General features: G+C 44.8%; 1 protein-coding gene across 2 annotated transcripts in view; it reads right to left on the bottom strand.

Annotated features, from left to right (window-relative positions):
• SPECC1 (sperm antigen with calponin homology and coiled-coil domains 1) overlaps positions 1-26,147 on the bottom strand; it is a 1,265,733-nt gene that overhangs the window by 579,595 nt on the left and 659,991 nt on the right. For both annotated transcript variants that reach the window (XM_085649254.1, XM_085649255.1), the window contains 2 exons: positions 6,303-6,448; positions 4,347-4,447 (listed from right to left, as the gene is read on the bottom strand). In XM_085649254.1, coding sequence (XP_085505380.1) covers positions 4,347-4,447; positions 6,303-6,448 — 247 coding nt within the window. The remainder of the gene's footprint in view (positions 1-4,346; positions 4,448-6,302; positions 6,449-26,147) is intronic.

The following is a 26,147-nucleotide window of genomic DNA, read 5'->3' as shown; positions in this document are numbered from 1 at the left end:
CTCCAGTTTCTCCCAGGTCCTATTTCGGCCATTTTCCCTTTACAAGTTCTAGAGGAACTCTCTAGGTTGCTTTCCTAAATGTCCTGAGAAAATCTGTCCTGATGAACGCCTGGGTCAATTAAACCATAATGGCTGAAACGTCGACTCATGTTTAATGGTATTAACTGCATTATTTGGTCAAATTATTTTTGGTTTTATTAAACATTTTCAAGTTATCTCTGTGCTTTTTGACATTGAAGTTTATGCGCTAGGATCTTGCTCATTGTGTCCAGGGGCTAATCCACAAACCAATTAACTGCTACCTCTACCATAAGTAGTAGTATTTCGCCAAGGTCAGTGGTTTGTGAGCCATGACTGGTGAATTCTGTGATATAGCCAGTGAATTTTGTGCCAATGCTATGCTGGTATGTGGCCAGATAGGTGCAGCAGGTACCTCATCTTGCACCAGAATAATCTATCTTATCTACAAACGGAAATGCGTTATGCACAAGGGGCTGTGCTTTATATGCCACAAATGGTGCAATGAGTTTCAGGGATGGTGCTCCGTGTGCTTGGGCTGAAGCTCTACGTGACAGAATTGGAGTGCCATGTGCCAGGTAAAGCCCTCATGTTTTGGGCTGGTGCTCTATATTCCAGAACTCGTGTACCAAACTAGTGTATTCTCTGCTGTAGCCACTGGAATCTCTAACCATGGTGTTGCATTTTGTGCAACCTTGTTGTTATGCCAGGTTTGTTGGAGACTGGATGTATGCAAATCAGTCTTGGCTCGGCTTCAGAAAGAACACTCCAGGCCGAATTGCCCATCAACATCACCTCTGATGGGGAACACAATCAAACCCAGACCCATTCTCATTTGTGCCAGGGCTGGTGCTTTCTGTGACAGGACTAGTGCATTGTGTGCCAGGACAGGTGCTCTGTGAGTTGGGGCTGGTGCATTGTGTGACTATGCTGGAGTGGGGCCTGTGCTGCCGGTGGTGTTCTGTACCATGCCAATGATGCTCCATTATGTGCAGTGGTTGCTGCATTTGTATCACATGGCTGTATTACGTGCCAGAACTGCTGCATTTTGTGTCAGGGTTGATAATTTGAGAAAACATACAACAAGGAGCTACAGAGGGAAAGAAAAAACCAGGTCGCCCTCCACTCAATTATCAATATAAATACAAAATGGACCTGGTCTATGAAGGTGCCTCTCCTCAGGCCAAACAAAATATCTATATAAGCTGAGGTAGGGATTCACAATTTCTTAATCCCATATACGCCTCTCTTTACCATTATGAGGTAGAAACCTCCAGCTTTTTTACCTTCAATTTAAAGAAACAAAGTCTGAGGAAATTTGATTTTCGATCACGATCGTATTGAGCCTCCATTTTGTGCTCCGCCGCCATTTTGTGTTGCCGGCACTCAGGCAGCGCGACGAACGAAGTCTTTTCTGCTTTTCCTGCAGTATCGTGTCAAAATAGCCTTCTGCCTCTGTTTACAAAGCTGGTGTTAGAGACTGGCCGAGTACACTAATCCCTGTCTGGTTTTTCTAATCCCTGTCTTAACTATCTGTTGGTTCACACTATTCTCTCCTGACTTTATCTTATCTTCTGGCCTTCGCTGTCCTCTGCTCGTATTCTCTCGTTTCACAACTGTCCTCCAAAACACACGAACGTATCTCGCCACCTGCAAGTCAGTTACAGACACGTTAATACCTTAACCTGTGGGAGGGGTGGCAAACACAGTTGGAGGAGAGACTTCTTCGAGTTACTCGATACTTTTGTTTTCCAATTCTTTCTATTGGCTTTGACTTACTTTCAGACTATTCCTATTGGTCTTTCATGTATGTTTTAGGTGTGTCCTTCGTTAATGTATATGTCACCTATGTACTATAAAAGATTGTGTGCCACGGAGTGAAGTGGCAGTCTCCTGAGAACATACCGTGTGTACTTCTAGGACAACTGTTCTAGCTGCAGCTAATAAAATCTGATCTTTTACGCCGACAGAGTGTCCCCGTGTCTCTGTTAGCTGAAGCAGGAGAACCCAGGAGATCAAGGCATACCCTGCGCCGCCAGGCCCATAAGGTTTCTGGTTCTTCAAGTCATCATAAAATTGAATGAGACTAACGAGTTGTGTGTTTTCTTTATGTTTTTACATCCCCGGCAAGGCGGAAACAGAGCTGTTATAAACCCATGTCTGCTGTTGTCTGGCAGCCATTGAAGCCTGCAGTAGACAGCTTGACCTCGGGGCTGGGTCATGGTCCCCTCCTAGCAGACTGGACTGAACCACTAGGGGTGTCAGTCTAATGATGTTACTGTAAAGGATTATTTATTTGCATCAGGCCAAGGGGCCCTGCACCCCTACCAATGGCTGGGGAGTTTTTACTACAAATTCAATTACGTCGCATGCCCCCGGCCGTTTCATGTCGCGTGCTGAACAGATCAGTTTAGCAGGCTTCTCCAACGAGTAGCTCATGAGCTACAGGTAGCCTTCCAGCTACCTGTAAGTAGCTTTCCTGTATCAGCCCAGTGAACTAAATTAGAAAATTTGCCTGTTGAATTCTTGCATATGGTGGCCACTAATGTAAGCTTATCTCATGTGGTTACTTATATGGTCACTGTCACTTCTCTAATATTATCAGTCACTCAGTAGGATTTTCATTGAACACGAGTAGCTCTTTTTAGAGAAAAGGTGGAGATCCCTTAAGGTATGTTAAGTGGCGCTCATTATTCCTCCAGCCCGCAGATCTCGCACACCCGCTTACTTAAAACAGAGCAGCCCTTTCCTGGCCTCAACATTGCGTACTGCCATTCCTGAAACCGCCATTGAAATCCTGCTATTCCACTGTCTAGTAGTTTCCACTTCTGTCCTATGTAGCTCTACATTTTAGCGCTCCATGTCCCTTAGCACATCAATTCTCACTCCCGCTGTACTTCAATTTAAATGCAGCCTTCTGTACCTTCAGATAGTTTGCTAGTTCGGTGTGCGTTCACTAATGCAGGTCACAGATTCCTGACAGCTCATGTTCTTAGTGTTACACTTATCTAGGCTGTACCCACCTTATCTCCATATTTTTAGGTCGAGCCTGGGGCTCTGTGAGGCATTCTGTGTGTGAATATGGACCTGAAGCCCCGCACACTCCCCGCCCATATTTGTCATTGGTTTGGGTCATTGCCCTTCCTACAGCTGGCTTGATTCGTTAACAGGCTTGTTAGTCCCTCCTTAGTACCACCTTGTCTTTATTTGTAACCTCCCATGAGGACTGGCCCTTTTACTTAGTTTGTTACATGGTACTTCTATAAGAACTATTTTCTTTAATGAGTTTCACCTACTACAGGCACAACATACTTTCCAGCAACATTCAGTGCTTCCACTTTACACGCAGCCAGGGACAATGACCGCTTCTTTGAAATGCAATAGGTCTCGCATTCACAAGAGTTTGAGCCTTTGGCATTGTAAAAAACAATGCCTTTTATTTATGTGTTAATTATCAAAACAGGTAAATAAAAGGCACTGTTATGTACAATGCCAAAAGCTTAAACTCTGGCAAAAGCGAGACCTATTGTATTGAAAATGCTTGTTGTATTTTAGCCCCTTGCATTCCTATCCTGTCTAAGTTTCCTCTGCTGCAACCTCCTCGTCCTTCAATTCTTGGACTAATGTCTTTGTCCATCAGCTTTTTCCTGTGCTTTGTTCTCCATCTTAAACCAATGGTTATTGCAAACTTTCTTTTCGAGGGACTTCCTTGTGATGCTGTGTTAGTTCCACTCCTAGACAGTAAGCTCCTTTGCTCAGAGGGTGATTGATTGTTTCTCCAGTACATTTTTCCCTTTCAGTTTGCTTATGATGTAATTTGTAATAATTGTGCCCTTAATCCTTTTACAGTGCTCAGTACTGATTACATAACACCCTAATTAAATATTTGAGCAGATGCATAAGAACAGAGTGGTTCCAGTTCTATAATGCAGCCCAAGAACGTGAGGTTACCTGTGGTAAAGGGGGGATAACAGGGTGAATAACAGGGTGAATAGTGACTTTTTCCAAAGTAAAGAACAGAAAACAACATCCTTCCATTTCACCGCGTATAGATGAAGATGCTCCATTTGTAATGTGTCAAATTTCTAGTCTCTATGGTTTGCAAATACATTTTGTATGGCTAATTTCAGGACACAAATTCTAGGGTTCCATAATTTCTAAGAAGCCACATTATAAATGTGTTGTTAAACCTTCTCCTTTACCCTGCTCTTTCCAGTGCATTTGTGCAGTTAGTACATTGCGATGCCCATCACATTTCACTCCCCCGGGACATCATTGTGTTCGGTTGTCTTGCCAGTCCATATAGAGGGGGCCAGAGGACATCTTACCTGCATGGGAGACACTGCCGCTGCCGGGGCTGTCCGTACCGGGATGCCGCTCAAGAGACTGCGGGGTGGCGCCTGGATTGGCATGCTCTGCCCTGTGGAGCCTGCAGAGAAAGGGTGCATGGAAGAGTGTCACAGTCTGATTCACCTGTCTCAACAGTATCTATTTACACCCTAGCTGAAGTGAGCCGGACTCCCCTCTGGCCTGTAGTTCCATTACTCTTTGGGTAGAATGTCCAAATCCAAGCCCAGGTTCGTAACAAACAACAATTACTACCTCACAGTAGACGCATATGTATGTGTATGTATGTATATAATATTTATTAAGCGCAGCAAACACCCCACTGGTACCCTGGCGCTGCAATACGTAATTTGGAGGACCAATATTAATCAGAGAGACAACAGAGGGAGTGGGCAATAATCAGAGGACAAATTCTAGGAAACAACCATGTCCTTTTTCTGAACAGCAGCAGGGAATTACACTGTCTGATACAAGGTGGCAGCTCATTCCACAGCCTTGCTGCAGCAATGCTGAAAGCACATCCACCCAGTTTGACCCTATTAAACCTAGGAACTTTCGCCAGACCGTCCGAAGAGGAGCAGAGATGTCGAGTGGGGATGTACCAAAGTAATTTTTCTTGCCGAGGTTTCGGTCCCACAGAAAGTGGCAGTGTTGGTCAACGAACATCCAAAGTTTTACATTCAAAGAGGTTTAAGTTCCAATGGGCCATGAATGGGCTGAACTGTTCCTATTGGAGCATGACCAGGGCTGATTTGCATATGGCTGGCCATCTGTAATAGACTAGATGAACTATGGAACGATGTTATGAAATGCACCCAGAGTAATTACGAGTGGTTTAGATATCTAAACACTTGCCTAATCTATTATGATTGGCTGTATAAGAGGCCAACAGTTGATGGCTTATAGACTAAATTGCTCCCCAACCATCTATTGGCAGAGAAGGGGCAGAGAATTTGTAACGTTTGCTGTACCCAGATCCTGTGATAATGTTTTCGATGTAAAAATAATCCATGGTTAACAATGCAAAACACATTCTTTTTGTAGGATACCTAATAGTTCCATACTTCAAATCGGAGGGGTAAACGGCGTCTATGACAAAAACAATGGACATGAATAGCTGAGTGAGGTGCCAGATAGAACAATCCTCCCTTCCTGTTTTTCAAGTCAGAGAAAAATATAGAAGCAAAAACTGCCAATGTTATTTGCAAGAATCACAATCGTTGCGCAAGCATCAGATGGACGGACACAGGAATATGTTTAAGGATACCACCGAGGCTCCGCAGAGAGGATTCATGTTTTAAACACACGGCAATCCATGGAAGACTTCGATACTGTCACTTTAATTATTAGACAAAGCCAAGATACAATGGACCACCCGTTCTATCAAAGAATCTATGATGCTGAAAACAATCAGGGATCCCAATAGGTGGGAACTGGAGCCGCGAGACATCGGTGTTGTCTAAATCTGATCCACTGCTCCAGCCTATAGATGTAACATGGATGACAAACTCAAAGGTCTTTCATCATCACTCTGCATTGGGGAAGAGAGGGAAATTTTGTTGGGATTATTTTGACAGCTTCTTTTGCACAGTTGCCATTTTCTTGTGGACACGCACAAAGAAACATAAGGAAAACAAACCATTTAACAGAGACTTTGAGTTATAGTTCAAATGAGAAAGCTGTGGAGAGCAGCAGGACTTCCATAATTTTAATATTCATAATCCCCATTTCTGGAGGTCGCATGGACAGTATTCCCTCAAGGGGAAGCAGAGCGGCACTTTCTCAAATTTGAAAAGATGCCCATGGGTAAAACTGCTTTCTATTGGTGTCTAGAGAAGAGAGGATAAAGGATGACCCTTGACACATGTCCAAGGAAGAAATAGTAACAAATCGGGCATCAAATGGTAACTCTAAAGACACAGTATAGGTTTCCGTACCTTGTTCCGCAGAGTCAAAAGACTTGATTAGCAGCTTGACGGTGGGCACAGGATCAGACGGGAGAGGAGCTGCTGGACTCATGCTGATCTCCTTCCACCGGCCGCTCTGCTCCCCCACCATGGCGTCCACCTCATCCCCCTTCAGTCTGCAAGAGAAGGCAAGAGATTGTATATGCTGCACAGGTCAGCCAGAACCCTCAGAAGCACCGCAAGACAAACAGGCAGAAGGGAAGACGGAATACACTATTTCAATGCTTCATTGTGATAAGGCACAGATAGTTTTTTCTTAGTTCCTAAATGGAAGAAAATAAAAATATAAAAAAATATGGTGCTCCTTAAATTTAGGATTCCATGCTTCCAATATTAACTTTAAATGAAAAAATGACCATTCATATACTTTTAATACCAGGCAGGAAGGTGGGCCCATGGCAGGCGTAAAAAAGCCTTTTCAGTTTTATTGCAATTCAAATAGGATTCTTATTAGAACCTTTGAATACCAGTCACATAATACATAGACTAAAACTTAATGACGGGTAAAGAAGGGATATTGAGTGCAATTTAAACAAGCATTGGCATAGCCAATAGGTCTCACCTTTGGGACCTTATAAGTGTTTAGCCATGCAACAGTTGTTGTTGCACCAAGGATATTGTGCTGCATAACTAAATACTTATAAAGTCCCAAAAGCGAGACCTATTGGCTATGTCAATGCTTGTTTCTTAAATCTTTTAGTCTGGTGGGAGAATCAGACAGCAAATTGTTGTGGACCCATCCAACTTAATAAAGCACTTTCGTACTATTTCTTTTTCATTTGTTTTATTTATAGATCCATCTCCTACAGCTAAAAAAAACATAGATGCACCAGGGTCCTTTTATAGGCTTGTATGCATAATGAAGCATGCGTGCACACATCACGTATTCATGTGTCTACAAAATAATGTGACCACTGCAACCACATCATTGGATCTTTTAAAAATATATATTTTTGACCATGCTGCACAGCATCTTGCCGAGACCTAATGGCTTGGCTAATACTTGTTGTAATTATTATGGTTCTCACCATCCTATTGCTTGTACTGTGATCAGTGTTTGAATTACAATAAAGAATCCATGCAAGTAATAAGATCAAAGCTCGGTTCCTGAAGAGGAGAAGAGCATACATAGCAACATTTGTAAACATCAAAGGGGAAGATGTTGAAAAAATAATCGTAAGCATTTATTTTCCTCTTTAACTCGCATTGAAGTTGAGGCGCTTTTAGGAGGGAGAATGTTAAAAGAAAGCCATTCCGGGCTTTAATAATAGGGAGTTGCTCGCCTGAATCGATCTCTTAGTAGGTTTCAGAGAATTACCAAAAACCCTCTGAAAGCCGCAAAGTACTGTGAAATGAAAGCCACTCAAGCTAATGGAGACACCGATCCTCCACGCTGCACTGCACTGATGCTTGCCGACGAACAGGGGCCGTATCATACAGAAGCCTCATTTTCCTCGTTTGCACCTTTTAAAAGGTGTGTGCCCTGCGCAAACAAGGAAAATGTGCCTTATTAGGATGAATGCTCTGCCCCCAGGGCAGCTGCAAACTTGAGCTGCCCCTAGGGCAGCGCATTCATGTGAAAAATGGAGCAGCTGCTTTGAAGCCACTGCGTGTTTCACAGTGCAGGCAGCAACCCACCTGCACGTTTAAGAGAGATCCCCTTGCAGGTGGGCACAGTGAGTGACTGTACCCACCTGCAAAGGGATGCCTGGGGGTGCATAGGACTCCTTTTACCCCTCCAGAGGGCTGCCAGCTGGGGGCACACTGACAGTGGTGGTGTACTGTCCGTGTGCCTCCTCACAGTTTCTTTTCCAATGTGCCCCCATCTGTAATAAGGTGCAGGCGCAGAGGAAAAGGGATTCCCTCATTGGCATGGGGCCATGCTCCTATGCAAATGAGAGAACACCCTCCGATGGCAGCACTGGAGCTTTATGTGCGCCAGAGCAATCAGTATTACAGAAGGGAACGCACAAGCGTCTGCGGCACCTTCTGTAATACCAAAGTTCCTTGGGGCCCAGAAACGGCATTGCGCCCCCAGGGCACTTCTGTAATATGGCCCACGATAGACATATATACCAACAGACCCGAATCAGGTGGGAGACTCCCAGTTTTTAAAAGCTAAAATGGATTTATTTTGGCTGTCTCCCTCCTAAAATTCCCTTTGCTTCAATGTACATCAAGGGGGAAAATGAAGTCCCGTGACTTTTTTTGAAAATATCTTTCTAGTTTTAAAATGTTGGCATATATGGATATATAGGTCAATGAAGCGAAGGCCGGTCTTTTATTTCATGGCAGCTATTTCTCACGATGCTATCCGGTTCGAAAGCCACCATGTAATTTCTTCTGATTTTGGGCGAAGTGTCACGGCGACTCCCAGTGATGTCATGATCGTCCTGTCGTTTCTTGTGACGCCATCATTATAATAATTTGTGGTTTTGAAGTCTAAAACAATACTAGCACTGTTTAAGCGCAGAATGTCAACAGTCGGGTTATTTTCCACTTCGAACCTTGCACACAGGCGCTAGCTCACAAGGCTTAATTTGGAAACAAACAAAACACAGACGTTATTTCTCCCATTTTCTTTGTGGATGAGGAAGGACTTTATCTTTCGGTGACAGTCCCGCTTTGGTTATTTTCTAAGAACAATGTGAGACTTTCTCTGCGATCATGTTTTACATGATGGGTAAAGACTGCTGGTGCAATTTTTTCACCCTTTCACCCACAGAACAGGATATATATACCCTTTCTGTTACTGCCATTTTTTTCGAATGCGGAGATAAAGTTACAGAACTGGCAAGTTGCAAAATAATATAGCCACCTCCAAAGGAAACTCTTACCCCAACTGGGCTTCTGTAACTAGCAGGCCTTGCTGGCATAACTGAGAGCTGCTGACTGCTCGGAAGGATCGAGACAACTTCTGCTCTCAGCAGCAGTGACTGGAGTCATTCAGCACACGTGCGCACACCTGCATTAACTTACCCAGCTGCGGTCACACACAAATAAACCTAAGGCAGAATTTTCAAATAAACACCAGGGAGAAAAAACCATTTAAAAAAAAAAAAGGCAAGCATCTGAACGAGAAACGATTTACTATGTTAGAAGAGCGAATATTCTGGGGCGTTTTATTTTCAAGGCAGGGTAAGATTCCCAGAATAAGTTCACGAGGGGGTGGGGGCAAGCAAGAGAGGGTCAGTTGGAGGTCGGCGCTTCCTGAATAGCAGCTATAACAAGCGGGGCTGGAATGTAATTGCTTGAAGGATCAGGAAGAACATTGCGATGCCTCGCTGACTAGAAACAACTGAAAACTGCAGGAAAATCCAAGGTCAGAATGCTTGCTATTCAAGAGTACACTGCCAGGTGACACGGCAGCATTTCTGAATAGGCGCATGTTTTGCTATTCTTCCACAGGCAGAAGGTGTCGTCAGAGAAGGAACATTCTAGACTAAATTAGAATAAACACACTGTGCAGGCAGAGCATATCAGAAAGAAAAGCCTACTCCTTACTAGCAACAAACACGAAAGTGAAAGCTCATTGAGGCAAGCAAGGCTTAATGAGTCTTGACAGACACCCACATGGCGGCTGCAGGCCTGCACGCTCGCGTGAACGCAAGCGCTAGGCCACGAAAAGCCTGTGGCAGCACTTCAAAAATCCACACACTAAATTTCTCGCAGAGCAGCGCATGCGCTGATTCAGCGAGACCTACAAAAGAATTGTCCCAGTAAAGTAAATTGCCCTCAGCCTTGGCACTGAAGTACTCTTTTTAGGCAAATGTGTAGCTGTCATTAAGTAAAAATGCTGTCACACAAAGTGCAAGAGGCTAGTGACTGAAATGGGCTGACTCACTGCCTCATCCTGTATGGCATGGCATATTTGTGTTTGTAACATTTCTAAAGCGCATTAGACCAGAAGGCATCAAAGCGCTATGAACGGAAGAGAGCAGAGTGAGCACCGACACCGCGAAGTAACAAACCCTCTATAACAGAACCCCTAACTGACGCCTAATCAGTGGGTGTAAGTTGTGAATGATAGTTGTACAGACCAATGAATGAAGAGGGTTGACCCAAATCCCCTCCATAAGTTATGCATTTATTTATCATTTTCTTTCATTACATGAGGCTGGTGAGTTAGCTTAAGCTGTCTCTGGGCCAGGCGTATAAAGGAATGAAAAGCCTAAAGATGACATAGCAACACGACCACACACAGGTATCCTGCTATCCATTTGTACAGCACAGTGAAACATTTACATCACCTTCTGTGGCCCAGAGAGGCTACTGGCAATACTGCGTAGAGATACATTTGGTAGCGTTGAAGGTAATGGGCGAGAATTGTCTATAAAATAATTTGCGTAGCCAAGGAATGATGGAAAATAAAGAATAAAGTTAAACAGATTACACCTTTGAGAGGAGGGTTCTAGAGCCTAGTCTTAAAGTAGTAACAGCCGGTGCTCAGGAGATCCCTCACACCATGAAGTCAAAAAGACCACAGCGGACCTCGCTGCGCTAAGCTGAGACTTTATTCCTGCATAGCCTCTGTAGGCCGCATGAACCTGTAAGGGGAGGGTCATGGAAAACTATGGAGGGGTCTCTTCCCAAGTTAAACCTCCACGGGGTTGAAGTTTCAGTTAAAGCGCATGATAAACTATATGGTAACATATTATTTAAAACCGTTTACCTTCAAATCAAACATGGCACTTGCCTGTTTGGTACTATGGTTATTATGCGGAGTATTCTTTTTTTATTTATTTGTAAATTATTAGAGTTTTTCTAAAGCACTAAGTATAACTCTCCAGATGTGATGTTCGAAGGTTAAAAGAACAGTTGAAAGATTTTCACATCCTAGCAACGTCTCAAGCAATTGAATCACGCCTTGGAGGGGAAGGCGGGTTGGCCACTCGATCACTTAGGTGTGACCCGTAAGTGGACAAGTTGTTGTTGAATTACTGGCAACCACAGGTGCACACAGTCTGATATGGAAAATTGTGGTAGAACTTATGCCGCTCTAGTGAAGCATAGCACAACAAAACGTTCCTGGCTACTGCTTTGCAGGCCTCAGGTCTAGTGTTGCTACTTTGAAAACCGATCGACAAATCAGAGGTGCGGTGAACTGTTCTTGGACTCCCACCACATACCGCTGTGACCAACCCAATTGTGCAAACGGCGCCAGTGGCATCATCCACCTTAATGGAGAAGACCTTTATATTATCTCCCTCAAGATTACTTACTAGACCTCAGACTACTCAGCTCAAGCAAAGAAGCAATCATTAATCTCTATGTCCTCGGTATTATACAGGAAAGGGATGGGCTATCGAAAACAATGCGACTAAGTGCCTATCCGTCACAAACCATTGCTTTACAAAACAATTAAAACACACAAATGATGAGCATCTCAGTTTAACCTCTTCAGTGCCCATGACGAGATAGTCTCGTCATGGAGCACGGTCGCGCTGTGCCCATGACGAGACTATCTCGTCATGAACCCCACCCACTAATGAAACGCCCGGCACAGGAGGGGGAAAGGGCGTGGCACAAAAGGGGTTAAGGCCTGGTGCCCAGGTTTTTCATTTCAGTAGGAAAGTGAGGCATATCCCTTGTCGTTATGCGGATTTTAAGAAATGGTTCTATTCTACGATTATGAACTCTGCCATTAAATGTTATGGAGAGACAAATTTCAAAATGGTGGGAAAAAGTTCACAATGCAGTTACTTACAACATCACACAGCTAAACTAATACTCCGGTTTCTGGGCCCTTTAAAGACAGATCTAGTTCCAAGGTAAACCCCAAAGCCAGTCGTGAATTCCTTAAATCAGACTTGGGGTGTTTTCCACCTCAACTATGTTGTTGAGAATTTATTCTGAATTACATAGAAATCCATAAAAATGTGCCTGTCATGGAAACTACCTGGATACATCAACATACAAACAATGCTAACCCGTCTATGTTTTTCAGGCAAGGGCTCAATGTATGTGGTACTTTCTGAACGGTCGGTAAGGTGCAACTTTTTAATATTCTAAACATGAATAGGAGTAGATTTTACGTGTTTAGTAAAATCTACTTTATTCCTATTTATTGTAACAATTAATAAATATTTAGAATTTTAACTGCCCAATGATGTTTTATTAAGATGTATAGGTGCAAGAATTTTGTAACGTTTATATTAAACTGGGCAGACTGGAAATAGCTGGATTAGTGGTCTTCCCAGCAGGGCAACGCCCACCTAGAGTTTTTTGGCCCTGTCATACACATTCTCCTCCAAATCCCAAAAATGTAAAATGCACGCTTTGTGTTCGAAGAACGCCCTTCCAAGATCAACAGACACATCACAGTTCGTACACCCTGTCCCTCTGCCATGACCCTAGGAAGAGGAGGCAGAATCTTGCCGAGAGTTACTGTTCAGAGGCTTGCAGACAGTGTTTACTTGCACATTCTTCTTCTGTTGGCTCGTGGAAATGGTCTCATGGGGATCATGAGAGTTGATATCATTAAGAGTTTCTGGTTATCTGCTAGTCATTGGAAAGGTTATTCCTTGCACTTTTTAACTGGTATTTAATATAGCGCTTCATTCCACACTTCTGCCACTTTTAAGCACTGTAAGTAACAGGTGATACTATTAAAGATGGAAGGTTGAGGTGGCCTTGCCAGTTTCCAATTCATTGCTGTGGCAGGAATTTAACTTTTGACCTGCTGATCACCGCATGCTCCAGTGGCAAGCGTTCAACTCACTGAGGCATCCTGCCTGGTGCCAACAACCAGAGCATATTTACCAGTGGGTAATAGATGGTGACAACTAATTTTGTATCTCATCTCATCACCTATAAACCAAATTAACAACAAAGTGATGGAAGCAATGCTTAATTTTGGCCACTGGTGATCTCTCGTGCGGTCCACAATCCAGTCCATTGTGTATTCATCCTCTGTATTACTCTAGACAGAGAAAACCTTATGCACATCAGTCTCGGTCCTACTCCTGCAGGAATGTTTGCACCTTAAGTGACAGGCCAGGTCACTGCTGAATGGTAATACATGCAATCCCAGACCCGTTTTAGATTCATTGACCCTTAGCAGTGAGGAGTAATTCGTGTTCTATGTCACAATGAGCAGAGAACATTAGTGCACAATTTGAGCCGGTAATTTCCGTTGTTTTATGCATCAGACTTTGTCCCAAAACAAGAGCAAGAAAAACACAAAAGGGGGTAAGAACTAGGAGGAAAAAGACGGAAAAACAGTGAAAAAAGGTAGAAAGCAGGGACAAACAAAAACGTGCAGAAATGAGTGAAGTGTAGGGAGTGTCTAGTGATGGATTAAAAATGCACGAGGGGGAATGAAGACTAGGTAGCCTTGGTATTCATCACCATAACCTCCTGTTGCGCTGGTGGCGGCTTCTGAGCAAAACTTTGGGCCCCACTTCTTATTTTACAAATTAAACCATGTGGGACATACATTTAGCCCAGGCTCTACGTGCCTGGGCTAAATGACATGGTGCCCAAGATTACATTTCCAAGATTAAGATCGCTTTAAAAAACGAGACTGAAACTGGACTGTGATCGTTTGTGTTCCTACCCGAAGGGGCCCCGGCTTGGCGGTTCAAGCTGAACTGTACTGAGAGGCCAGGACTAAGACCGATTTGCATATGGCTGGGCTTTGACTAGAGTGCACTGTAGGCAAAACGAAGGCCTGGAATAAAGCTCTGAGATTAACTCAGAGTTCTGTTCTATCACTTTGTTTTTTTATAATCCGAATTAAGCAAACTTTTTGCCTGGACCAAGTTTTGCTGTAGTCGACCGATGCACTGAATTTCCATTTCTGTTATTCGTCGCCTTGTTTAGGGGTGGAAGCGGAGAACTGAAGCACAAAGTGAACCACCACAGGAGAACGTAGCAAAATACTCAAAACGGTAGAAGAGTAAATTAAACTCAAACCCTTTCAGTCTACCTCATGCTTCTAACAGAAAACAATTCAAAAATAGCATATACTGAGCCAACAGCTTTGGTTATTGAACAGAGAAGCACGGTTTGTGTTGCTCAAGTGGTGCCTCAGTGTGGGCTCATTCACATATAACACCCTGAGTCACTGGAGGCATTAGCCACACTGATAGAATATGCTGGTTCAACTAAATAGTTCCATTAAAGTGGACTGAACCAGCTGGAACAATATTAAAATTGCCATTTTGAAGATAAACCTTCGCCTAAAGTGAGGTTGGACTGTAAATAAAGTTCACTTCAGATCTATGAATGATCTCAATAGTGAGTAAGTCCCCGATGAGAGTAATTTGCTTTCAGCACAACATGGACTAGAAATGCAGGTGGCTGGACCATGGCACAACAATGCTCATTAACCACACCTTATGCACCAATGTCCCTGGCACTGCCATGACTGGTAAACTGTTGACCAGGCTGAGGAGAAGGAGCTGCTAAGGAAGAGGCTGGAGAGGGAAGGTTGAGGAGAAGGAGACGTGAAGTGAGGGAAAGAGAAAACCGCAAATGGAAAGATTCTAGTAGACTTTACAAGTAATAAGAAGAGAAGATGACACATGAAAAGAGAGGAATAAAATGACAGAAAATAGGAGGAGAAGGAGTAGGGACTAGGGAGCAAGTATGTTACAGAGCAGTGTTTCTCAAAGTGTGGGGACACAACCCGAATTTTTGGTGTGCTGCAAAAGTTCTGATCTACATGAAAGTAATATTTAAAACGATTAGCCAGGTTTGTGCACCAGTGCAAAGGTGCTGAACAACGTCCCTAAATCCAGTTTTAAAAGAAACCCTTTTAAGTATTCCCACGCAAGATTTAGGGTGAACCTTCCAGTATTTCTTGCTACCGTTACTTTTACTTCACAAATCCATTTCAACAGAGAATATGTTCACTATAAGTGATCATACACAACCATACCACTTGTGTATGACTATCATACATACATTGAGAACTATGGAAGTGGCCTAATGGTCTGTGATGTCAACTTTGGATCAGGGGAAGCAGGTTTGAGGCCCGGAGATGGCTCAACATCCTTTAATTCTGTGCAAATCACTAAATCTACTGTGCTTATAATTAAATGAATCTCACCTTGTGTAATATAATTGGGGCTTGTGTCTGTCCTTGGGCTGTGCTCACGCTATATAAAACTGAATATATGATTATAGGACTATACTATTATCCATCTAGCTATCTATATATATATCCATCTCTATATCTATATATATTACCTACTGGCGGTCACCAGTAGGTAGTTATAATTAGGACCTATTATCCATAGGATATCCGCAACATTCTATTTGGAATAACTTTGATGCCGGTTGACGAATCTTCGCGAAATTTTCAAAACTCGTGGCCCGCTCCTATCCTGAAAGTATATATATATATATATATATATATATATATATATATATATATATATATATATATATATATATATATATATATATATATATATATATATATATATATATATATATATATATATATATCCAACCTCCAAAGTTGCCTGCAATGAGGGGCCCACGACAGGTAAGTAACTGTAGCCAACTTCATTTAATGGAGAAATACATCGCAAGCAGTGGAAAAGAACTTCGCTTGATCATCAAGTCCTGGCCGACGCGTTTCGTGCAAAGCACTTCATCAAGGGCTGCGGGCTTTTTGGAATGAGTTCAGTCACGGCTCTTTCGCAGCACCACCTCAAATATTCTCTTCCCGCCCTGATGGGCGTGTCAACCCACATGGCTTGCTGGGCATTGTAGTGCTGTTGTCTTCCTCAAGTGAGTCGCCATGACTGGACCCAAAATCTAACTATAATCCACAGTGGGCAAAAATTCCGCGATCCGCGGCTTCGCGGACTTTTTTGCTTGTTCGCGCTTTAAAAATGCGTGTTTGTGAGATATTTCCTCCCGATCACACAAACAGCGTTCGTGAACAGGAAAATAGCATCGCGAACGGCCAGAACAAGCAATTACGCGTGTTTGCAGAACTCTACGTGCTCACTGAGATTTTTTACCGTTCCGCAGAGCTTTATGTAGCACGACTATGCAAATTCCGCCCACCCCTATTGGTTGGGCATTCAAGAACGGCAGGTGGTATATGTAAATATCATTCAGCAAACCTGAGAAAGGAAAGATAAAATGTAGTTCTTGTATACATTTATCAGCTTGTATGTCTGCTTTAGTGACAGACAGATGCATCACGTAGGGCCTGTAAAAAATCACGCAGTAATGTGGAAGGCTAACAAAAGAGCACCAGAAGAAATACTAAATTACCCTGGCCATCCCCATTTCAGTCATTTTTAACGCAATCACCCGAGAATATAGCAATACAGGAGAAGGAATACCTCAGAGTAGAGGTGGACGAGCTAAGAAATTAATGAGTAGAGCAGAGCCAAGGAATGGCTCTAGCTCTAAATCATTCAACAAACAAGTTAGAGTAGGATATGGTGCATTCAAAATTCAGGGAAGTATTTCCTTAACACACAGAAGAGTTTCACCATACATTTCAGGCCCAGTCTTTAAGATGCTGTGGCTGGTGAATGGTCTAAATCTTTTGCTAAGCAGAGACGTGCGCGCTTTGTAAGACTGTCTGTGAGCTTGGAAAACACCCTGTGTGCAACCGCAGCTTACTGGGAACAATGATCGCCAGTAGGTAGTTATAGTTAGGACCAGGTTTCCATAGGAAAGGTGATTTTTGACTTGCTTATAACTTTACCACCGTTTGACGATTCCTTATGGAATTTCTCAAAAACAGTGCCCCACTTGGCCTGGTTGTGTATGGAAAGTTTCAGGGTGATCCGTCAAGCGGGGGCCAAGAAAAAGTGTGGTTTTAAAAAAAAGAAAAATTGCATTTTTGTTTAAAATATATTTTTATTAATTTCACAGCATTAGAAGTCACATACAATACTTGGTCAACATTTTGGAAAGTTATACAGTACATTGAAACCATTTGGGAGAGTAACCCAGGTGTATTCACGGTATCTCCAAAAGCCACCCCCTAGTGCATTGCAATTCCATTTCCCTCGATGGGGAAACACATAGGTCACCTAGATATACATTCCATTTGCCCCATTTTCTGTCCCATTTCTTTGGACACCTTCTCGATTTAAATACCTCCTTCTCAGCTACCATACATTTGTCAATCTCCTTTGCCCACACTCGATGTGAAGGCCTATCCGCCACCACCCCCTGTTTCGCAATCTCACGCTTGACTAAGGTGTAACCCAGTGTGGTTAGTTGCTGTTCCACTTCTGTGAGGTCAGTCTGTTCCCACATATTGAGAAGGCCCAGTCGTGATGTAAGGGTGAGCCCCTTCCGCAGTGTATCTTGGATATCTCTCATGGCCCCCTCCCATATGGGTCGTACAACTGGACAGTCCCAAATTGTATGATAAAAGGTTGCCGCTTGTTGGCAGCCATATAAGCAGAGCGCATCGGATCTCGAGTCTATCTTCGCCATTGTTACCCCGGTGAGATATGATCTATGTAAGATTTTAAGTTGGATTAGTCGGAAACGAAGGGTGATGGCCGCCTCCCTCGGGTCATTAGCGCCGTTTGCCAGTCTTCATCGTCAATGGGCCCGAGATCTATCTGCCAATTCTCTCGGAGTTTGTGGAACGTGTCTGGTAGGTTGTTGCATAGTTTTTTCTAAGTTAGTGATATGGCTTTATTGAGCAACGGCCCGTCTAGCAGTCAATCCTCCAAGGACTCCGACTCGGGTATATCGCACATGTCAGAAAGAGCTGGGGTAAGGGCATGTCGAATCTGTAGGTACCTAAATACCTCCCCTGGAGCCATATCGTATTTCTCTCTTAACTCTCCAAATTTAAGGATTGTGCCCTTCCTCACCAAGTCCCCTATTGTGGAAATTCCGATGGTGTCCAACTTATCTAACCCAGGCTGATGGCACAGTAGTCCAAGTCGTTGGGTAAACCACAGTGGTGTGGCTTTGGTCAGTACATTCGACCAGCCTCAACGGGAGGTCGTCTGATGCCAAATTGCAACTGTGTGGTCTGTCGGACCAAAATACGTTCCTTTCCGGGCCTTTGAATACAGCGCCCCCATATATCCCTCTCTCCCCATTTTAAATCTGTCCAGCAGATAGGTCGGATCAATAGGAGAGCGATATATCCAGTGATTTACCACCATTAGCTGCGATGCCAAATAATAGAGTCTTATGTCAGGGAGGGCAATTCCCCTGTCATACCACCCCTTAGTTAGCTCGCTCATTGCTATGTGAGGGGATCCACCATCCCATAATAACATCCTGACCTTACTCTCCACTCCCAAGAAATAAGCATCTGGGACCCTATTGGGACAGTTCTGAAGGATATAAAGGAAACGTGGAAGGGCCAGCATCTTAAATAGGGCAGTGTGGCCTACCAAAGAGAGGGGCAAGGAACTCCAGTGTTTGACATCGTTACGCAGCCTGTCTAAGGGAGCGGCTAGGTTGCGATCATAGAAGAGTTGGGGATCCGGAGTTATGAAGACTCCCAGGTAACGAAAGCCCTCAAGGGCCACCTCCACCTTGCATCCTGGGGGTAGCCGGGGAACTGGGGCCCGAAGGACAAACAGTACCGACTTACTCCAGTTAATCGCATATCCTGAGTATTTCCCAAAGTTTGTGAATATGTTTAAAACACAATGCAGGGACTTATATGGGGAGGCGAGATATAGCAGGATATCATCGGCATATAATGATATTCGGTCATCATGCCCTTCCGCCCATTTCAACCCTCTCAGCATGACATCTCTTCTCATCCCGGAGGCTAGTGGTTCCAACATCAATGAAAGGATTAGGGGGGACAGGGGTCCCCTGCCGGGTGCCCCTTTTTAGTGAGAAAATTCGAGATGTGTGGTTGTTTACCCACACTTGGCCCCGCAGGCCCGTATACAGCAGCCGTACCCAGCCCAGAAATTTCGGGCCAAAGCCCAGGCGCTTCAGGACTTCAAATAGATAAGGCCATTCGATAGAAACGAATGCCATTGAGGCGTCGAGGGAAAGTACCACTGCGTCTTCCTCAATAAACTCTTGGCGCGCAAGCACGTTGTGAAGGCGCCGGATATTTAGCGCCGTATTTCTCCCTGGCATGAAGGCAGATTGGTCTGCATGGACCAGTGATGGAATGACCGAGACCAAGCGTAGGGCTAGCAATTTCGCAAGGATTTTTTCACTTCCGCATTGATTAAAGAAATTGGCAGATAAGAGCCGCAGTCATCGGCGGGTTTCCCCGGCTTGGTCATCCGGCAGAATCCCCTTCTCATAATTTTCATCATACATAGCCCGCAAATGAGGCGCAGCCTGGGAGGCGACCATTTAAAAAAAACTCTATAGGTATTCCATTGGGCGCCATCGCTTTCCCTGACTGGGTATTGCTTATGGCCTTTTCAATTTCATCATCCGTCAGTTCCTCGTCCAGAGTGTCTCTGTCGGTATCAGAGTGTGTAGGCAGAGCACTATCTAATAATAGCCAGCAGGAGTCTTCCATCGTGTATGTGGTTGAGGGGGTGTAAATGTGTTCCAGGTGGTCAGCGAATGCATCTGCTATGTCTTCTGGGTTGGAGACCTGCATCCCGTCTTTGAGAGTCAGCCTGGGCACCCATCTCTCTCCCTGTTCCCTCTTCTCCAACCATGCCAGTATTTTACCCGCTCTATCCCCCAGTTCATACAGCTTATGTTGAGTATGGAGGAGTTTGGTTCGCATATGGTCCCTCACCAAGATCCTATACTGCGACTGAGTGTCAAGCAATGTGTAGCTTCCTCTGAGGGAGAATTGATACTTTCTTCCTCCAGCAGCTGTAGTTCACATTCTATTTGTGTGATCTGTTGCTGTCCTTTTTATATATATCCCACTTTTAGTGCCAGGGCCTGCCCCTTTAGTACCGCCTTAAAGGATTCCCATATGATCTGCGCCGAGTCCACTGACCCCACGTTTTCTTTGAAGTAATTAGCCGTCTGTGTGAGTAGTTCCTTTTTGATATCAGGGATTTTTAACAACCAAGGGCTGAGAACTATGGTGGCTCGTAGTTGGCGATTAAAATATGTAAGTTCAATTCACACCGGGGAGTGGTCCGAGCATGGGGATTCCGGAAGTGGCCAATTGTTGCCGAGTTTTTAAAAAAATAGTCAATTCGGGATGTACTCTTGTGTGCATTTGAATAGTAGGTGTATTGGGTTCCATCTGGCTGTAACGATCGCCAAACATCAGTTAGTCCCATAGCAGTGGTAAACTCCTCCATACGTGTTTGGAGTCGTGTCAATGGTAGTTGTGGATGCCTATCCCTTTGGTCATCCATTGTCATGTTAAAGTCACCCCCCAAGATCAGAGTGCCTATGGGGACGTCCGCTAGTATCTTCCTCAGGTCTATCAATGCATCCTTACCGAGTGCTGGCGGGAGGTATACCGAGACCACATTGAGTGCCCTCCCCTCCCATTGCGTCTTAAGACCGCAAATCTACCCCTTGGATCCGCCCAAGTGCGTGTCGGAGTGAGTGGCAGATTTCTTTTTAACTAGGATACCTGTCCCATGGGATCCCGAAGTGTATTCAGCGTGTATCAGTAGCTTATATCCCCACCGTGTGAGGGCTTTGCATTTGGCAGCATTACTAAGTCAGGTGCCCAGCTTTTAAGATACTGCTGTACAATACCCCGCTTAATTTTGTCCGCCATCCCATTCACATTCCAAGTGAGCACGGAGAGTGACGTGTCCATCCTAGCCTCTGTCATAGATGTATTGGGTAAAAGGACAGGAGCACTTCACGTCTCCCCAGGGCTCGACTCTTATGTCTCGGGGTCCTGGCCTCCCATGCCAGCACCTTCCCAAACAGTTTTGTGCAGAGCCAACCGCAAGGTCCGGGACTGTCCTCCCTTTAAGGCAAATATCAATGGCAGAAATCAAATGTGACTCTTTAAACTCTGTGACTTGTACACTCAAATAAATCTGTATCCCCAAACCCCCTCCCACAACTCCCGCACATCACCCCCCTCCCTGGCACCTTGCCAGTGGATTTCAAAGTACCCACACCCCAACCAGGCAGAGTGCCTATTTACTCCCCCCAAAATACTTGTAGATGCTGGCATGCAGCCCTCCCGCCCTCGCACTAAGTGAACATTACAACTTGTTACGGTACGTTTGAGGATTGGCAACCGGCCCCTCTCATGACCGAGCGTGTCCCTGTAGTACACAACTATGTTTAGGAAGACGGCTTAAACACCACATCACTGCGTGTCCAAACCTCTTAGTTAAGAGGATAATCCTGGAAGTCCCCTCTGTCCGCCCCACCAAACCTGGTCAAGAAAGAGTGCTTTTTGTGATTTGAAGTACATCCGTTTAGTAGTTGTGGAGTTATTAAAGAAAACAAATATAGATATCTAGGGACGCGCATCTCCGCGGATCCAAGATATCTTGTGTTGAGATTTGATTGTCTTTCAACCGTTCAAACAGAATAGGAAGGGTTGGCAGTCAATCTGGGACTTGAACTTAGCAGAATTGCAAACAAAAATGTTGGGAGGGGGCAAGGTAGGCATACCCTGACACCCTAGGCCAGGTGCTGGGGTCCCCCAGGAACCCTGCCAGAGCCAAAGAGCCTTTTAAAAAAAATATTTGAGGTTAAAATCACGAAGATTCGCGAATCCCCGCAAACATTTTTTATTTTTTTTTTAAAACAAGTTCGGTCTCCCACGCTTGTTTGTATTTGAGCCTTGGGTGCGCCAGGTCCATGGGGCATATTTATTGATCTATTAAGGGATGGGGCACATGCAAATGTGGCCGATATGGGCCCCAGTGACCACCACCTCCCCAGGGCCAGGTTAATGTTTTAATATGAAAGGGGGGCCACACATGTGAGTGGTTCTGTGGATGATGTCATCAGTGATGTCACTGACCATGTCATGAGGTATGCTATATGTAAGATTGTAAGCAGTGCATTGTGGGGGCGGAAGTTATAGTTAGCTGAAGTAACTATAGCTGCTGAATTTCTATGGTTTTGTTTATTTACAATATGAGCCTAACTATAACGTCCCTGTAACCTTTGTTTTTTTCCAGTGAGAATGAACACACACCAAATGAAAACTGGACCTCATTTTAACACAAAAATGGATATGGGGTGTTACCTCATACTCTGCATGAGAAGTGGTTTATCAAATTTGCTAAAATTAACTGGCATAAACACCAAGAGTTTTCAGAAGCCTTGTGATTTTAGTTAACGTATGCTACAGGCTAGCACCCCACTCTGGAAAAGTGATCCAGCTCCAACGTTATTCGCCATCTGCCACTTTTATGGGAATATCAATAACTTGCCCATAGTCCCAATATCAAAGTGAGTGGTCAAGGTCATGACGTTTACAGTTGCGGTTGTATTAAAAAAATTGCTCTTCCCTACGGTCCATTAAAGTTAGACGGGTGGCGAATGCTTGTCGTTCTAAAAATTGGGTTGGGGATTTCAAAAGTTTGGGAAACACTGTTATAGATAGAAGGTAGTGTAAGAGAGAGAACAGTAATAGGAGGGACCAACGACTCTAGTCATGTAGTCTAAAAGTCCCTATAAAGTTCCAGAGCGTGTTTGTTGTGCAAATGAGGGCAGTATGAGGTGGCCATTGATAACAGCTGGCACTGCTGGGAAGTGTGAGAAGGAGAGTAGGCACTGGAATGACCTGCCACGTCATAAGTGGAATGACCTGCCACATCATAAGTGGAAATGTGAAAAGCTGGCACTGGTGGTGAAGAATTTACTGGTTTGCAGTGTGAGAAGTTGGCACTGGTGTGAGTAGCTAGCCATGATGAGTGGTATGAAGAACTTTTACTGGTAGGCTCTGTTAGGATCTATTGGTGGAGTCCAGAGTGAAAGAGATGGGCGATGTGAAGAGTAAGCACTGGAAGGTGGTGGTAGTAGCTCACTTTGGTGGTCAGTGTGTGAAGCTAGAAACGGTAGGCACCGGGAGAAGAGGGAACTGATGGGCAATGTGAGGAGTTTGTCATGCAGACAGGACGAGGAGCTCACATTGGGGACAGTGTTAGATCATCGCAGCTGTTGTCAGTGTGACAGAAGGCAAGGGTGGATAGTCTGAGGAGCTGAACAATATCAGTAGCATGCTGCAGTGGCAGCCGGTGGACCGAATGATGGTCTGGCATGAGGGTGTATGGGGGTCCATGAACAGCAGGGACTGCTGGGAAATCTAAGGTGATAACAGGTCAGCAATATGAAAAGCTACTATTGGTAGACAGAAAGAAATCTAGCACTGATGTATAGTGTGGGTAATGGCACAAATTGGTAGTGTGAGAAGAAGGCACTGGTGACATGCTTGAAGTGTGGGCAACATAGGGCAGTGTGAGGAGTGGGCACTGTTCGGCAGTAGAGAACTGGAAATGATGGCGAATGTAAAACTCTAACAAGTGGTCACTGTAAAGATTGGCACTACTGAGCAGTGTGTATAGCTGGTACTTATGGTAAACATTCATTAGTACGCGGCTGTTACACCGCTTACCATTACTTCGCAAGCATTACAACGCGTGGCCTTTACTGCCCAAGTTGATATATCACATGCGTTGTAACGCTAGTGAAGTAAAGGCTATCCACATCGTTGTTTGGAAACGGATGCGCTTCCGCTTCATCACAACAACGTGCAACACTGACGACGCAGGAAGCCAGAGAAGACAGGAACCGAGGAAAGAGAGTTAAGAGGAGCTGTGCAGTATTTAAGGGTTTAGGGTAGGGGGAGGGTCGTGCAGGGGGTAGTCTTTTTGGTTTAAGAGTAGTGTATTTGGGTTTAGGGTAGTGTCTGGGGTCTTGAAGGGTAGTGTTTGGGAGTAGGGACAGGAATGGGGGTAGGGGCAGTGTCGTGCTGGGGGTAGTGTTTTAGGGTTTAGGGTAGTGTTGTGGTGTTAGTGTAGTGTGGTGTTTTAGGGTTTAGAATAGTGTTGGGGTTGTGCAGGGTAGTGTTTCAGTGTAGGGACCGTCTTGGGGGTAGGGGCATGATAGTGATGGGTGTAGTGCTTTAGGGTAGTGTTTTAGGGTTTAGGTTAGTGTTGTGGTGTAGGGTAGTGTTTTAGGGTAGTGTCAGGGATTGTGAAGGGTAGTGTTCCAGTGTAGGGACCGTCTTGGGGTCGTGCAGGGAGTAGTCTTTTTGGTTTAAGAGTAGTGTATTTGGGTTTAGGGTAGTGTATGGGGTCTTGAAGGGTAGTGTTTGGGAGTAGGGACAGGAATGGGGGTAGGGGCAGTGTCGTGCTGGGGGTAGTGTTTTAGGGTTTAGGGTAGTGTTGTGGTGTTAGTGTAGGGTAGTGTTTTAGGGTTTAGAATAGTGTTGGGGTTGTGCAGTGTAGTGTTTCAGTGTAGGGACCGTCTTGGGGTAGGGGCAGGATCGTGATGGGTGTAGTGTTTTAGGGTAGTGTTTTAGGGTTTAGGTTAGTGTTGTGGTGTTAGTGTGGTGTAGGGTAGTGCTTTAGGGTAGTGTTCAGAGGTCGTGCAGGGTAGTGTTTCAGTGTAGGGACCATCTTGGGGGTAGGGGCAGGGTCATGTAGGGTAGTGTTTAAGTGTAGGGACAGTCTTGGGAGTAGGGGAAGGGTTGTGATGGGGTAGTGTTTTAGGGTTTAGGGTAGTTTTGTGGTGTTAGTGTAGGGTAGGGTAGTGCTTTAGGGTAGTGTTCAGAGGTCGTGCAGGGTAGTGTTTCAGTGTAGGGACCGTCTTGGGGGTAGGGGCAGGGTTGTGACGGGTGTAGTGTTTTAGGGTAGTGTTTTAGGGTTTAGGTTAGTGTTGTGGTGTTAGTGTGGTGTAGGGTAGTGCTTTAGGGTAGTGTTCAGAGGTCGTGCAGGGTAGTGTTTCAGTGTAGGGACCGTCTTGGGGGTAGGGGCAGGGTCATGCAGGGTAGTGTTTAAGTGTAGGGACAGTCTTGGGAGTAGGGGAAGGGTTGTGATGGGGTAGTGTTTTAGGGTTTAGGGTAGTTTTGTGGTGTTAGTGTAGGGTAGGGTAGTGCTTTAGGGTAGTGTTCAGAGGTCGTGCAGGGTAGTGTTTCAGTTTAGGGACTGTCTTGGGGGTAGGGGCAGGGTCGTGCTGGGGTAGTGTTTTAGGGTTTAGGGTAGTGTTGTGGTGTTTGTGTAGGGTAGTGTTTTAGGGTAGTGTCGGGGGTGCGTGCAGGGTAATCTTTTGGAGTAGGGACAGGAATGGGGGTAGGGGCAGTGTCGTCCTGGGGGTAGTGTTTTAGGGTTTAGGGTAGTGTTGTGGTGTTAGTGTAGTGTGGTGTTTTAGGGTTTAGAATAGTGTTGGGGTTTTGCAGGGTAGTGTTTCAGTGTAGGGACCGTCTTGGGGGTAGGGGCATGATAGTGATTGGTGTAGTGTTTTAGGGTAGTGTTTTAGGGTTTAGGTTAGTGTTGTGGTGTAGGGTAGTGTTTTAGGGTAGTGTCAGGGATTGTGAAGGGTAGTGTTCCAGTGTAGGGACCGTCTTGGGGTCGTGCAGGGGGTAGTCTTTTTGGTTTAAGAGTAGTGTATTTGGGTTTAGGGTAGTGTATGGGGTCTTGAAGGGTAGTGTTTGGGAGTAGGGACAGGAATGGGGGTAGGGGCAGTGTCGTGCTGGGGGTAGTGTTTTAGGGTTTAGGGTAGTGTTGTGGTGTTAGTGTAGGGTAGTGTTTTAGGGTTTAGAATAGTGTTGGGGTTGTGCAGGGTAGTGTTTCAGTGTAGGGACCGTCTTGGGGTAGGGGCAGGATCGTGATGGGTGTAGTGTTTTAGGGTTTAGGGTAGTGTTTTAGGGTTTAGGTTAGTGTTGTGGTGTAGGGTAGTGTCAGGGATTGTGCAGGGTAATGTTTCAGTGTAGGGACCGTCTTGGGGGTAGGGGCAGGGTTGTGATGGGTGTAGTGTTTT

The sequence above is a fragment of the Triturus cristatus genome, chromosome 3_2, assembly GCF_964204655.1.
Source record: "Triturus cristatus chromosome 3_2, aTriCri1.1, whole genome shotgun sequence".
Lineage (NCBI taxonomy): Eukaryota > Metazoa > Chordata > Amphibia > Caudata > Salamandridae > Triturus > Triturus cristatus.
The sequence above is the reverse complement of the archived record's forward strand: the minus strand, read 5'-3'. Positions and strand labels throughout refer to the sequence as shown.